Source organism: Camponotus vicinus, unplaced genomic scaffold, assembly GCF_025532165.1.
Source record: "Camponotus vicinus isolate PSW18456_S1 unplaced genomic scaffold, iyCamVici1.0 SCAF_4, whole genome shotgun sequence".
NCBI lineage: Eukaryota > Metazoa > Arthropoda > Insecta > Hymenoptera > Formicidae > Camponotus > Camponotus vicinus.
In genome coordinates, this window is record NW_028141976.1 from 2661602 (window position 1) to 2677297 (window position 15696).

At 23.3% G+C, this 15696-nt stretch overlaps 2 protein-coding genes across 2 annotated transcripts; both read left to right on the forward strand.

The window, feature by feature from the left end:
• Nucleotides 1-239: 239 nt before the first annotated feature.
• LOC145969878 (uncharacterized) lies at nt 240-12236 on the forward strand. Its single transcript, XM_083096176.1, has 5 exons — nt 240-386; nt 1091-1256; nt 3416-3608; nt 4506-4694; nt 11980-12236. The coding sequence occupies exons 1-5, from the start codon at nt 253-255 to the stop codon at nt 12234-12236; spliced, it is 939 nt and encodes a 312-aa protein (XP_082952302.1). The 5' UTR covers nt 240-252.
• Nucleotides 12237-13050: 814 nt separating this feature from the next.
• Nucleotides 13051-15423, forward strand: LOC145969879 (uncharacterized). The gene is made up of 5 exons (XM_083096177.1): nt 13051-13180; nt 13888-14282; nt 14566-14602; nt 14686-15327; nt 15407-15423. Exons 1-5 carry the CDS (start codon nt 13051-13053, stop codon nt 15421-15423), a joined length of 1221 nt encoding a protein of 406 aa, XP_082952303.1.
• The last annotated feature ends 273 nt before the right edge of the window (nt 15424-15696 follow it).

Genomic DNA, 15696 nt, shown 5'->3' on the forward strand with positions numbered 1-15696 from the left:
TTTGTTATGTGTGAATTTTAATGATATTGTTATAAATTTTTTTATTATAATTTTTATTTAAATTACATATTATTTATTCTTCATTAAATTGCATGCTATATATTATTTTTTTTCGTAATTATCATTTGTAACTTTTTCTCTTTCTGTTTTTTTTATTTTCATTAATTTGAGGTACAATATTTTTTAATGTTAATGTTTTCGAAATTTTATGAGTAGTATAATTTAGAAAAAGAAATCATTAGTAGAAGCGATATGTCGAATCAAAAGGAATCTGAAAGAATGGATGAAGAAGTAGATAGATTATCTGAATTTGAACAATTGGATGGAATGGAAGTTTTGTCTTCTAATGAAATGTTAGATGATATTCAAATTAATGATTCGACCGTGTAAGTACTTGAATTTTATATCGATTTTCCTAATTAAAATTTAAATTGTTACAAATTTTTTCCATTATTGATTTTATATTTCATTTTTATTATTAGTTCAACATATTTTATATTGTAAACTGTTCTATAATTAGGTGTAAAAAAAATCAATTTTTTCATAATTGTTATATTCTTCGTTTCTATGTTTTGTTATTTACTTTTTATTTATTTTATAAACGTTTATAAACTTTTTTAATTACTTTTTTAATAATAATTTGAAATAAAATTTAATTATATACGCTAAGTTGAAATATAATAACAAATGAATTATTAAAATAGAATTTATACACACAAACATGTGATTTTGTATTTTTTCTAATTGTATGTTTCTAATTTTTTTCATTTTTTATATACTATATTTATATACTATATTATAAAAATTTCTTTGTTGTATGAATTATTTTTGAAGTAATGAATTTTAAAAAATAATTTTATCTAATAGATTAATGTTAATTTTTGAATCGACGAATTGATTCATTGAAAAAATATTCATGTTTTTGAGATGTATTTTTTCTTATTTTTTTGCTAAAGTTTAGTATACACACACACACATATATATATACATTTTTATTTTTATTTATATGCAATTGTTGGAACATATGTAACTTGAAAATTATTTATAATTATGCATACAGCATTTTTTAATTTGCATATTATTGTTATAGCGAAATAATAGGATTTGTAGGTGGAATAGACACTCCACGAGATGTTGGCGATAAGCAATATAGAATATTCAAGTTTTATATAAATAATGGTCATGGAAAACGTGTACAAATTATCGTCTGGAATGACGATATTGATTATATATTACCTTATATAAAATTGAATTATGTAAGTTATTTTTTATTTTTATTTTCTTTTCACATAAGAAAAGTTGAATGCAACTGTACAGGAATGATTGAACATGTGAATTTATGTACATATTGGAATATATAAGCATTTTCCACATATTTATAGAAAATGTATGTGTGTGTGTGTGTGTGTATGTTTCTGCATAAATTCGGATGTTAAGATATTTTTCTCGTGTGTACATCATGCTTCTAAAATAACAGATAATTACATATATAATTAAATAGAATTTAAAAAAATTACAAAATTTAATCATTTGATAAAATATATTTGCAGTGTTTTATGTTTGAATTATAAGTGTGATTAAATTTTTTTAAATTAAATTTTTCAAAGTACGTTTATCAAACAAAAAAAGTTTAATAAATAGAAATTTTATAATTATAAATGAGACATGAAATGAGTAAAATAAAATTTTTCTAAGTTAAAGATATTTCGGAGATTTGAAAATTAACTCAAATTTACTTAAAAAATGTTTTTAAATGAAACTATTGTAACTGTTTTATATAAGTTTTTGTAATTCTGTATGAAAAGTTATGATAGGAAAGTTAAAAATTGAATAATTTATGAGATATTTTATTTCTTTAATCCAATATATTTTTATATAAAATTAAAAATATTTCTTAAAATATTTAATTTTTGTTAATCTTATAATAATACTTTTATAATAATGGTTTTGTGTTTAATGAGATGAATTAACTTGGTGCAAAGAAAATTTTACAGTTATTTTAAGGAAAAGTATATAATTTGCAATGTACTTTTTCAATGTAATTTATAATATACATTCTCAATTTGATTTACTTCATTGTTTTATACACAAGAATATTACTTTAATATTTCGGAAAACTAAATATTTAGTAAAATATTTAATTAAAATATTAAGATGTTAAATATCTCGTAAATTATTCAAATTATTAAATTATTTAATTTTTCATTATTTTGCTTCTATCATTTTTTTGTAGAATATTATAAAAAATTTATTTAGATAAAACAGTTGATATTTCTATTAAAAAAAATTCGAATTAATTTCCAAATCTTCGAAATGCTTTTTTTGTATTTATGAAAATCTATTTTGTTTCCACTGAAATTACGAAATATTTGTAAATAATGTTTTTTTATTACTTAAAGTAGCAAAGACATTTGAAGAGAAAATTAGTGAGATATTTGTGTATGTGAAATTTATTAAATAAATTTTTAATATTATACAGGGTGTCCCATTTTAATTGTTCCAGGCAAATATCTCGAAAAATATGGAAGACACGGAAAAATGTTTCAAACAAAAGTTGTTTGGCTCGAAGGGGGACAGATGATGAACATATGTACTTGACCTTGAGTGACCTATTGAAGGTCAGGTCAAGGTCATCGATGTTTTTTTAAATGGAACCTCCTATTTTTTATTGCATATTCTTACAGCTCATCTCGAGAGCTTTCCAAAACACTATAATAAAGTATTTTTTTCATTGAGTACTTTTCGAGTTATGAGGCTTAAAGTAATATTTTAATTTTACATAAACCATAAAATATTTAGTAAAATATTCATTTTTCGATCATCTTACCTTAATACTTTTCTGTACAAAATAATGAGAGGAATCAATTGGTGTTAAGAAAAAACATAGTTGTTTTTAAGAAAAAATATGTAATTGTTAATTGTAAATTACATATTTTTTCTTCGAAACAATTATGTGTTTTCTTTACACCAATTGATTCCTCTCATTATTTTGTACAGAAAAGTATTAAAGTAAGATAATCAAGAAATAAATATTTTACTAGATATTTTATGGTTTATGTAAAATTAAAATTATTTCAAGCCTCATAACTCGAAAAGTGCTCAATAAAGAAATACTTTATTATAGTGTTTTGGAAAGCTCTCGAGATAAACTGCAAGAACATGCAATAAAAAGTAGGGGGTTCCATTTAAGAAAACATCGATGACCTTGACCTGACCTTCAATAGGTCACTCAAGGTCAAGTACATATGTTCATCATCTGTCTCCCTTCGAGCCAAACAACTTTTGTTTGAAACATTTTTCCGTGTCTTCCATATTTTTCGAGATATTTGCCTGGAACAATTAAAATGGGACACCCTGTATATAAACTAATATGTGTATTTGTATATATTTCTAATTAAATTTTGTTATACGACAGATTATTCATTTAGACGGCGTGCAAGCTCGAATGCCTAAAATGGCTCGTTTTAACAATGGCAATGTGCCTTATGAATTACAAATACAATCTAATACTATTGTTTCAAATTTAGGTAAATATAATCCAATTTTATCTGACACGCAACTGGAATGTATTAAATTTTGTGATGCTATGAATACGTCGGAACGTGTCAGTAAGTTTTATGTTGTTTATATATACGTAGTTTCATATTATTTGTATATACGTATAACTATATAGGATGTCTCATTTTAATTTATCACTCTCAAAAACTTTTTTATTTGTGATTCTAGAAAATAATGTTTCAGATAAAAGTTGTTTGATTCGAAGGGGGATATAAGATGATGTCATTAGTTTGATCTTGGGTGGCATCTTCAGGACAAGGTTACCTTGAATTTTTTAAATGGAACACCGTATTTTTCATATTTTACATATCCTTATAGCTTATCTTGAGAGTTTTCCAAAATACTATAATAAAGTATTTTTTTATTAAGTACTTTCGTTATAAGACTTGAAATAATTTAATTTTGCATAAACTATAAAATATTTTGTAATTCATTTTTCGATTATCTTACCTCAATAGTTTTATGCTCAAAATAATGAGAGGAATTAATTGGTGTAAAAACAGTTGTTTTTTTTACACCGATTCCTTTTATTATTTTGATAAAAGTATTGAGGTAAGATAATCAAAAAATGAATATTTTACTAGATATTTTATAGTTTATGTAAAATTAGATCAGAAATTAGAGACAAGAAATTATATCAAGCTTCATAAAATTTGGAAAGTTCTTAATATAAAAATATTTTATTATAGTGTTTTGGAAAATTCTCGGGATAAGAATAAACAATGAAAAATATGGGGTTTCATTTAAAAAATTCAAGGTGACTTTGTCTTAACCTTGACGTCATCCAAGGTTAAATAAATGATATCATCTTATGTCCTCCCTTCGAATCAAACAACTTTTACTGAAACATTATTTTCTAGAATCAGAATTAAAAGTATTTCGAGGTGATAAATTAAAATGGGACATTCTGTGTATATATATATATATAATTTTTTTTTTTTTTATAGTATTAGAAGGCTATATAAAATCGAATTTTGAAGCAACATATAACTATAGCTTGAATAAAACAATTGGTTGTGGCTCATTGACCGATGGACGTTTTAAATTGGAAGTACATATAATAAATTTTGATGCAAATGAATATAATTTGATGAAAGGAAATAAAGTTAAAATAATTGGTGTAATGCAAAATACAGGTATATGTATATATTTATATTATTGAATTTCAACTTATTTTTAACATTGTTAACTAAATGTGATTTATACGTACACACACACACACACATATATAAATATATATACAAACACATATGTCACATGTACACATGTATGCATGCACGCATGCATGTATGCCCGTACATATTATTTACGTGCATGCATACACACACACACACACACACACACACACACACACACACACACATATATATATATAAATACAGCTTATTTGATTTAAATATTATTACGATTATTCTTTTAAATAAAGTAAGTTGAAGAAAAACTATTTGGATAAAAATTGTTTCACTTTAAAAGATATTTAATGATTTGATCCGACATTTTTTGAACTTTTGTCTCTGGAATATATTTAATATCAGTTTTATTTTGTTTGAGATAGTACACATCTATTTTAAAATGAATTTATAAAGAATTTTATGATAAATTCAATAATGTGCGATAAGACGATAGAATAATAATTATTCAGAGTAATCATTTATGAGTTATTGTAATTTTATATGTAATTTCTTTCTTAATCATAAATTTAATATTAATAAAGTAGTCCCAAAAAAAGTTTATATATAATTATATATATAAACAAATTACAATATATATTTATCTATTTTTTTCATTCACAATCTCATTCATAATCTCTTGTTTATATATATGAAAAAGAAAATAATAAAAAGGATGATTGAAAAATAATTAGAAGAATGATATTCATGTTGCTTTTTCTTATAAAAAGTTAGAAAAAAAATTGTTTATGTGTGATTAAGTAAAATGTATTAAATTATAAATTTAATTCATTATAAATTTAATTAATAAATACAAAGAGTAATTAATTATAATTTTGTTATTACTAAAAAAATGACAGCAAAAGACATTTTTTATTTTTTCATTATTCCTTTGTTTTTACTTAAAATGGAAGCATATAAGAAAGAAAGAACATTATATAAATATTTATATGTATTTATATACATGTATATATTTATATCTATTTACATGTTTATAATATTTTTTTCATGCTTACAATTAGATATACAGGGTGTTTCAGACCACCCGTCCACCACTTTTCTTTCAAAAACTAAGCATTTTTGAAAAAAACGTTTTAGACAAAAATTGTATGGTTTTGAGGGGAACATAAGATGGTGTCATTAGTTACACCCTCAATAGTCGTTTGAAGGTCCGTAAAAGTCACTTTCAATTTCTTAAATGGGACTCCTTACTTTTCATTACATATTCTTGTAGCTTATCTCAAGAGCTTTCCATATTTTGACGTCTTTTTCTTAGCATAATAATATATTTAATAGTGTTGTTGAATAAAGCACTCTCTAAAAGTGAATCAGTGTATTATCACTGAAAAACAGTAAATAGTCACAGATTACAGCAGTTATAAGTACAGCACTGTAAATCAGTAATATTTTATTGAAAGAATCAGTTAATAAATTTTGACTATTTCAATCAGTAATATCTCAGTAATATTTCTCAATATCAGTAATATTTCTTTCGTTATTGCCAGTAATATTAAACTACAATTCATCTCTCTATCTATTTCATAAATATAATATAAATATAATAAATATAAAAATAAATAAATATATATAAATATAAATAAATATATATATATAAAATTAAAAATTTTATTTATATTTACTAAATATTTATTATATTAAAAATTTTATTTTATTTATATTACATGTATATTGAACTTGTTATTTTAAATAGATAACGAACGAATAATTTTGATTAAGTAGTCAGACATTTATTTGTCCGACTTATAAGATCGATTTAATATCTGAAGCCTCTCTATTGAGATTGTATCAGAAATTAAATCGAAGTAATATTTCTAATTTTATCTGACACTCTTTGCAAACTTTATATAATTCTTATGACTAAAACTAAATATGAGAGAGACCGGGATCATACCGGTAAACGAACAAACTAGCGATTACTGGTTTTACAGTGAATTTTACTTTAACAATTGTTAAAGTCTGATCGCAAAAGTCATGTTATATAAAAAATTTAAAAAAATTTTTTTATGGGATCGATGTACTAACTAATGACATTAATAATAAAATAATCGTCACTTCATGACTAAAAAATGACGTCAAAATAACGTTATATCAAGACGTCAATATAAAGTCATGTAACAAATCAGTCATTTTGACGACATATGGCCAAAAATGACCAGTTTGGAACGCCAAATGACGTGTTTTTGCTACCTGGGAATCTCTCTTTATATATGTAACACATACATATATATATGTATATGTATATTCACTTATACATATACAAATTTGAAATGATTTATATTTAACTTAATTTTAGTACATCTATTCAAAGTTAAACCAACATCATCTCTAAATTTAATATTTTATATTTTAAAATTTTTATAGAGAACATTTTTTTAATATATTATTTTTCTTCTTTATATATTCAATCGATCTTTGTCTTTTTGTGTACCTACTAAATTAAAATAATTATGTACTATATCTTTAAAAATATATCAAAAAGAAAATTGTTTTAAATAAAAATTGTTTGTTTTATTTTTTTTTATAAATATGTTAATTGATCTCCTTCCTATTTAAATAAAACATTTTTATTACTTTATATGTATGATTCTATATATATACAAAGAATAAAAAAAGTTTAACATATTTTACATTAATACATATATTTACACACACAAACATATATTACATGAAAAATATACGTAAATGTAAATTATTGTATAATTAAATATTTCGGTTTTAAATTTTTAAATCCTCTTTAATAATAAAGTAAGATTTCAGTGATAAACGAGATTTTAAAGTAAAATGTTAATAATAAAATATTAATAATAAAATAAAAAAATAAATTAAAATATTTTAATTAAATTACAAAAGCAACTAATGAAAACTTTTTTGAGGAGGTTAGAAAATAGAATATTAAGATAAAAGTATTTCCAAAATATTTATTATGTAATTATTTAGAAATTATTTAGAAATATGTGTGTAAAAATCACTGATTGATTGAACCATTTTATATTTGTATATTGTTAGTTAAATTTGCGATAAGAATAATATATTTCTTATTAATTTTGTAATTTATTATTTTTATATTTTTATTATTTTAAATTATTATTTTAAATTAAATTTAGTTTCAATCTTTATAATTACGATGTTTAAAAATTTGAGTTTTTAATTATTTGTCAGTTTGTTTAAAGTATGAATTGTAATAAGCAATTAATCTGATATTCAATATTTAAAAAAAAATAAGATAACATATTTAATGTACCCAGCAAACATCAAATAACAGTTATATAACTGTTAGTTATAATTTCCCACTCAACAATATAACTGTTACATAACAGATATGTTGTGTAACTGTTATATTGTTGAATGGGAAATTACAACTAACAGTTATATAAATGTTACTTGGTGTTTGTTGGATAATTTGTTAAAGTATTTAAATTTATCAATTTATTATAAATTTAATTACTATAAATTTAATTATTATTTTAAAGAAATGGTTAAATTTTTTAATAAAGAAATATCTCAATGTTTAAAATAAGGTAAAAAAAAGGAACAACAGAATTGAGAAATTAATTAAATTATAAAATATTTTTAAAATATTTTTTGAAACAGGCATCTTAATTTATTTTATGGATAAGTTTAAAAATTAATTTATTAAATAGAGAATATCAATAAAATATTATAAAATATTATTAATAAATTTAAATTTTAATATTTTAAATAAAATTTTTAGTTACAAACAAAATACTTTTAAAAACACTTTATAATATCATAATTAAAATAGTTCAAAAGAAATACATTCTTATGGAACAATTATGTAATTTTATTTAAAGAAGGAAGAAAATTTTGCTGCATACTTTTAACGTGCAAAACAATAATAAAAATTTATCATAAAAATAAATGCGGAAATTGAAATATAGTTTTAAATAAAAAGTTAAAGTATTAAAATTGATTGAATTTTTAAATATGTATTTCTACCGCTTTAATGTATCGAATATGTATACATAGCGCTTTAATATTAATAATAATAAATATAATAATATACAGGGTGTCCCACAACTCGCAATTGAAATTTTAATAACATATTCCTGAGCAAAAACTGCAACAAAAATTCTAATAGAAAAATATTGAAGCTACAATAGTTTTTGAGTTATAAGCGATCAAAGTTTGACAATGATATCGTATAGAATTCGCGCATCCAGGTCCGTAATTACATTTACACGTGTACTGATATCATCTCTTATTGATTTTTTTCATGTCAGGTAATATTGATTTTTACTGCACATCTGATTTCATTTTTTTTATTTTGTTTTATAATGATAATAGATTAATTTCTACAAATATTTTTTTGATTAAAAAGAAATGTATCTTATTTTTCAAGTTGTTGAAACATTAAATTTTATAATTCTGTTTAAATGTAATAATTGAAGTATTATTTAAATTTTTATTTAAAAAAGAACGTTTTCTGTATATTATTTATAATTCGTTAATACTATATATAATACTAATTAATACTATATATAATACTAATTAATACTATATATAATACTAATTAATCACCATAATGTATAATGTACATAATAAACACATACATAAGAAACGATAAAATAAAATCAGCTATGCAATAGAAATCAATATAACCTGACATGAAAAAATAACAAATGACAGATCGGTATACGTGTAAATGTAGTTACGGACCTGAGCGCGCGAATTCTATGCGACATTATTGGCAAATTTTGACCGCTTATAACTCAAAAACTAATATTTCAACTATAGGTTCAACATTTTTATATTAGAATTTTCGTCTCAGTTTTTGCTGAAAAATATGTTATTCAAATTTCTTTAAATTTTGATGATAAATCTTCTTTGTAAAATACATCTTTAAGAAATTAATTTATGATAAATAATTATAACTAATTAAATTTTAAATATTCAATCTAAGAAATGAATATAATATTAATTGTTATACTGGATATTTTAAACTTTTTTTTTACTATCTTTAATTACTTGATTTTGTTAGATTTTTCTGTTTAATTTCAATAAGTAAATTGAAATCTTACATTAATACTAAAGAGGATTTAAATGGAATATTTTGTACACTCTAATAAAACCTTTATGATTTTAAAAACATTTAATATATACATGTACACATAAAAAAAATAATCGTCTATATATACATATAATATATATATATATATATATATATATATATATATATATACACATATATATTTGGTTTTTTTTTATTTTAATAATATATGCATTTATAATACATTATTCAAAAAAAAAAACGTTTTTTCGTACATTAAAAATTGAGTACTCAAACTAGGTGAAAAATCATTGTATAGAAAAATTTAAAGAAGTAAATTTTTTAAGCTTGAAATTTCTAATTCAATATACTATCAATTGTTTAAAAAATTTTTTTATTTTTAAGAAAAATAAAAAGAAAATGTAAATAAAATATTATAATTTATGGAACTTTACTTATGTTAGATTTTTCGGAAGAAATTTTTTATCGAATTACATAGTACTAAATACATATACTTTTAAAGAACAAAATAATGTTTTTTTTAAAGCATAGAATAAAGAAGATAAATAAATTTTCGAAAACTAGCGTGTTAAATTTGAGATTTTAAACTTCGAAATGTTTTTTTAATTCCTCATCTACAATGATTTTTTAGAGTTCCAGCGATTTAAAAATAACGCAAATTTTAGTGTATGAAAAAGGTTTTTTATTATTTTTTAATAGTATATAATAATAATTTTTATTAAATTAAAATATATTAACTTTTATAATTTTTTGTTTCAGGTACATGAAAAACAATTTTTAAAAAATAGAAGAACTTTGTGCATGTGTATATTTTTTAAGTTCTATATAAATTAAACATATTTTTAAGTTCTATAAAAATTAAGTTTAAGTGTATTCTTAACTTCTATATAAATTAAGTTTAAATTATATTGTATATGTTTATTTAATTTGATTTGTGTGTACATATATGTAAAAAATTAAATATGTAAGAAATATAATATATGTAAGAAATTATATTCAAATTATATAAAATTAAAATAAAGGATTAGATATTAACAGTATAATACTTATTATTAATAATATTAATAAAAATTATAATGATAATGATATGATGATGATGACAATTATAAGATTGATGATGATGATGATGATGATGATGATTATGATGATGATGATAACAATGATAATGATGATAATGATAACAATAATGATGATAATGATAATTATAATAATAATAAATGCTTATAATAGTAAAAATAACTATTAAAGATAATTATTAAATAATATTATTCAAAAAAATAAATTAATTTATAATAATTAATTTAAATAATTATTTTATAATTAATAATAAAAATTAATTTGATTAGTTTTATTAAATTATTAATTGTATTTAATTAAAATAATTATAATATATATAGTGCATATTTTTAAACATTTTAAAATTTACATATTTATATTTTAATAAAATGCCAAGGCGTAAAATAGAACGGAATTTAGAGGAAAAAGAAAAATTAAAACAACAACGTCGTGAAAAAAAAGCTGAAAATCAACGTCAACGTCGACAAGCTATGAGAATAACAAATGTTGATAATAGTTTACAAAACAAAATTAACCAAGGATATAATATTATTGATCTTGCAAGTGTTAGTGAAGTACATGATAATCACGTAACAACACATGTGACTTCATTACAAAAACGTGTAGAATATCAATCTCAATATCGATTACGGAAAAACAGACAACCTCAATTAAATATAAATAATATAACATCGATGGATAATATAGTAGAATATTATATTGGTCCTATGGATGTGAATTGTATTCATTGTAATGCAAAACATTTCGCTCCTGAAAAGACATCTAATAAAGGAAATTCATTTCATGATTGTTGTAATCATGGTTCAGTATATTTGCAACCAATGCCTGATTTTCCTGAATTTATTCGAACATTATTTGATGGCAGTCATATAAAATCAAACAATTTCTTTCAACATATTCGCAGTTATAATAGCTCATTTTCGTTTGCATCATTTAATGCTAACTTGATTAATTTTCAAAATTGGCGATCTGGTCCATATTGTTTTAAAATACAAGGACAGATTTATTATCAAATTAATACAGCATTGTATGCTACACAAAATGAGAGTCCAACTTATGGTCAGCTTTTTATTGTTGATTCAAATGAAGCAATAAATTATCGTCTTAATCAAAATTCAAATTTAGATTGTGAAATAGTTCAAAATCTTGAATATATAATGCGGGACTGTAATGTGTTTGCTCATTCTTATCAAATGATGGGTGAAGAATTAAAAAATCAACAATTAGAAATGGAATCTGGTGAAAAATTACCGGAATTACAATTATTATTTACTTTAAAACCAGGTATGGATCGACGTCGATATAATGCTCAAAGAACTAATGAAGTTGCTGCTGTTTTTATACGACTGCTGATGGAGAAATTCCAGATTCATATGTTATAATACGTAATAAAAATACTAAAACTTTGCAAAAAGTTAGTATTATGGATCCCAATGTTGAACCATGGATATATCCATTGTTTTATCCATTTGGTACTCAAGGATGGCATCGTCATTTAACAAAATTAAATAGTAATAGACGAATAACCAGGGGACAATATATTAAATATCGCATGGCCATTCGTGATGAATTTAATGTTTTTTTATTAGGTCGTCGTCTATTTCAACAGTGGCTCGTTGATAATTATGTAAAAATTGAAAAAGATAGAATTGATTATTGCAAAACTCATCAAAAAGAATTACGTGCTGAAACATATCAAGGTTTAAAAGATTACATACAAACTATGGCGAATAACTTAAGTGGACGTATTGGAAAAATGATTATACTTCCTTCTACGTTTATTGGGTCACCACGTAACATGTTACAACATTATCAAGATGCAATGGCAATTGTTAGTAAATTTGGTAAACCAGATCTTTTTATTACCATAACTTGTAATCCAAAATGGCGTGAAATTGAGGAAAATCTCTTGCCTGGTCAACAAGCTTGTGATAGGCCTGACATTTGTGCTCGTGTTTTTAACATTAAAAAAGATTATTTAATTGATTTGATTGTGAAACAAAAATTTTTTGGCGAAGTAGCAGCATTTGTATATGTTATTGAATTTCAAAAACGCGGATTACCACATATTCATATATTAATTACATTAAATATAATTTTAAAATAACAACACCACAAATTGTTGATAAATATATTTCTGCTGAAATTCCTGATCTCTATGAGAATCCAATTTTACATAATATATTCATGAGACATATGATTCATGGACCTTGTGGCGATTGGTGTTTGGTAGATGGGCAGTGTTCGAAACATTATCCAAAACCTTATCTCAAAGAAACTAGAATGGATGAAGATGCTTATCCTTATTATCGTCGACGAAATAATGGTAAATGTTTTGAACGTCCTGGTAAATATATAGTTGATAATCGTTATGTTGTTCCATATTGTCCTACTTTATCAGTTATATGTATTTAATTGTCATATTAATGTTGAAGTAGTTTCAAGTATTAAATCAGTTAAATATTTGTATAAATATATTTATAAAGGACATGATGCTGCTGCTATAACTATTGAACCAACAACACAAAACGTAATTATTGATCATGATGAGATACATAATTATATTGAAGCTCGTTATGTTGGACCTGTGGAAGCCACCTGGCGTATTTTTAGTAAAAAATTACAGGATAAAAGTCATGCTATAATACGTTTGCCAGTCCACCTTCCTAATGAACAAAATATTATAATTGAAAATGAATCTATTGAAGACGCAATGCTTACTGCTTTAAATCAAGTTACTATGTTAATAGACTATTTTTCATTGAACTCACGTGATGAAGAAGCAAGACAATATTTATATGTAGAAATTCCACGTTATTATACATTTAAAAAAGAAAAAATTAATGTTAAAAATGTATCATGTTGGGTCAAACGCAAAAGTCATTTTAATTGTGTAGGACGAATGTATTCTGTTAGTCCAACACAAACAGAATTATTTCATTTACGATTAATTATTATTACTTACAGTAAAGGGCGCTACAAGTTTTAATGATTTAAGAACTGTAAATGGACAATTTTATCAATCATTTTCAGAGACATGTTTAGCTTTAGGTCTAATTGAAGATGATGATGAATGGAAACAAGCTATGAATGAAGCTGTTGAATGGATGATGCCACGACAACTTCGTAGATTATTTGTTCGTATATTATTACACTGTCAGCCATTACAGCCAGAACAGTTATGGGAAAGTTTTAAAATAGCAATGTCAGAAGATTACATCCGACATTTTGGTATGTTACAAGGACAAAATAAAGCATATGAACAAATAAATAGTATACTTCGTGCTGAAGGTAAAAGTCTTGCCGATTTTCCACAAATGGAACAGTTAACAGAAAATAGTACAGAGGAAGATTACGTGACACTTGAAGAAGCTATGGAAATAGGTACCGAACAATACAAACAATTAAATGAGAAGCAAAAAGAAATAGTCGATCTTATATTAAATAGATTAGATAGTGATACTAATAATAATTATTGTTTTTATATCGATGGTCCGGGTGGACCAGGGAAAACATTTATATATACAACTATTTATTATTTAGCTAAAATTAAAAATAAACGCGTATGTACAATGGCTTTTACGGGCATTGCAGCGACGTTATTACCTGCTGGAAGAACGATTCATAAAACGTTTGGATTACCAGTTCCATTATTTGCTGATTCATCATCTGCTATTAAAATCCAATCAAAAGAAGCTCAATATTTAAAAGAAACGGATATTTATATTTGGGATGAAGCACCAATGGCCCCACGATATGCTTTAGAGATTATGGATCGTACCTTGCGTGATATTATGAATAATGATTTACTTTTTGATGGAAAAATTGTTATATTGGGTGGTGATTTTAGACAACTTCTCCCTATTAAAGTACGTGGCACTCGAAGTGAAATTGTGAATCTTTCTATCAAATTTAGTCCTATTTGGAAACATTTTGTAAATTATTCTTTGATACAAAATATGCGAGTTCTTCCAGAAGAAATTGAATTTGCAAAATTTTTATTAGATATGGGAGATGGTATATTAAATGATTCCAATGATAATATACAAATTCCTGAATGTTGCATAGCACCTATTAATGTTGATATTGTAGAAGATATATATGGTGATTTAATACGAAAAAAGGAATTTGATAAAATAACTAAATGTGCTATACTTTCTGCAAGAAATATTGATGTAGATGAAATCAATAAAAAAGTTGTAGAATTATTAGATATAACTGGTGAACGAATTTATACGAGTATAGATAGTACTGTAAATTGTGGTGACAATGGTGATATTGGAGAAGCTTTGTTACAAGAATATCTAAATAGTTTATCTCCATCATCTCTTCCTCCTCATGAATTACGATTAAGACCAAATTGTATTATTATGTTGATCAGAAATCTTAGTATTAATGAAGGTCTTTGTAATGGTACTAGATTAATGATTATGGAACTTACTGATCATTTATTGAAGTGTAAAATTTTAACAGGTGATAAAACAGGAGATATTGTTTTTCTAAATCGCCTAACATTATATTGTGAAAACGTTTATCCTTTTACTTTTTCAAGAAGACAATTTCCTGTAAAATTAGCTTTTGCTATGACAATTAATAAATCACAAGGACAGACGTTTGATAGAGTAGGTCTTGATCTTCGCAAAGATATTTTTAATCATGGGCAACTTTATGTTGCTTTCTCACGAGTTCGTTCTTGGCAAGCATTAAAAGTTTTTCTAGGTAATCAAAGAGATAATGCTTGTGTCAAAAATTATGTGTATAAAGAATTATATTTCTAAACTTTAAAATATTAATTTATATGTATAGACAATTTTAGATATTTTAGATATTTTCATTTTTTAT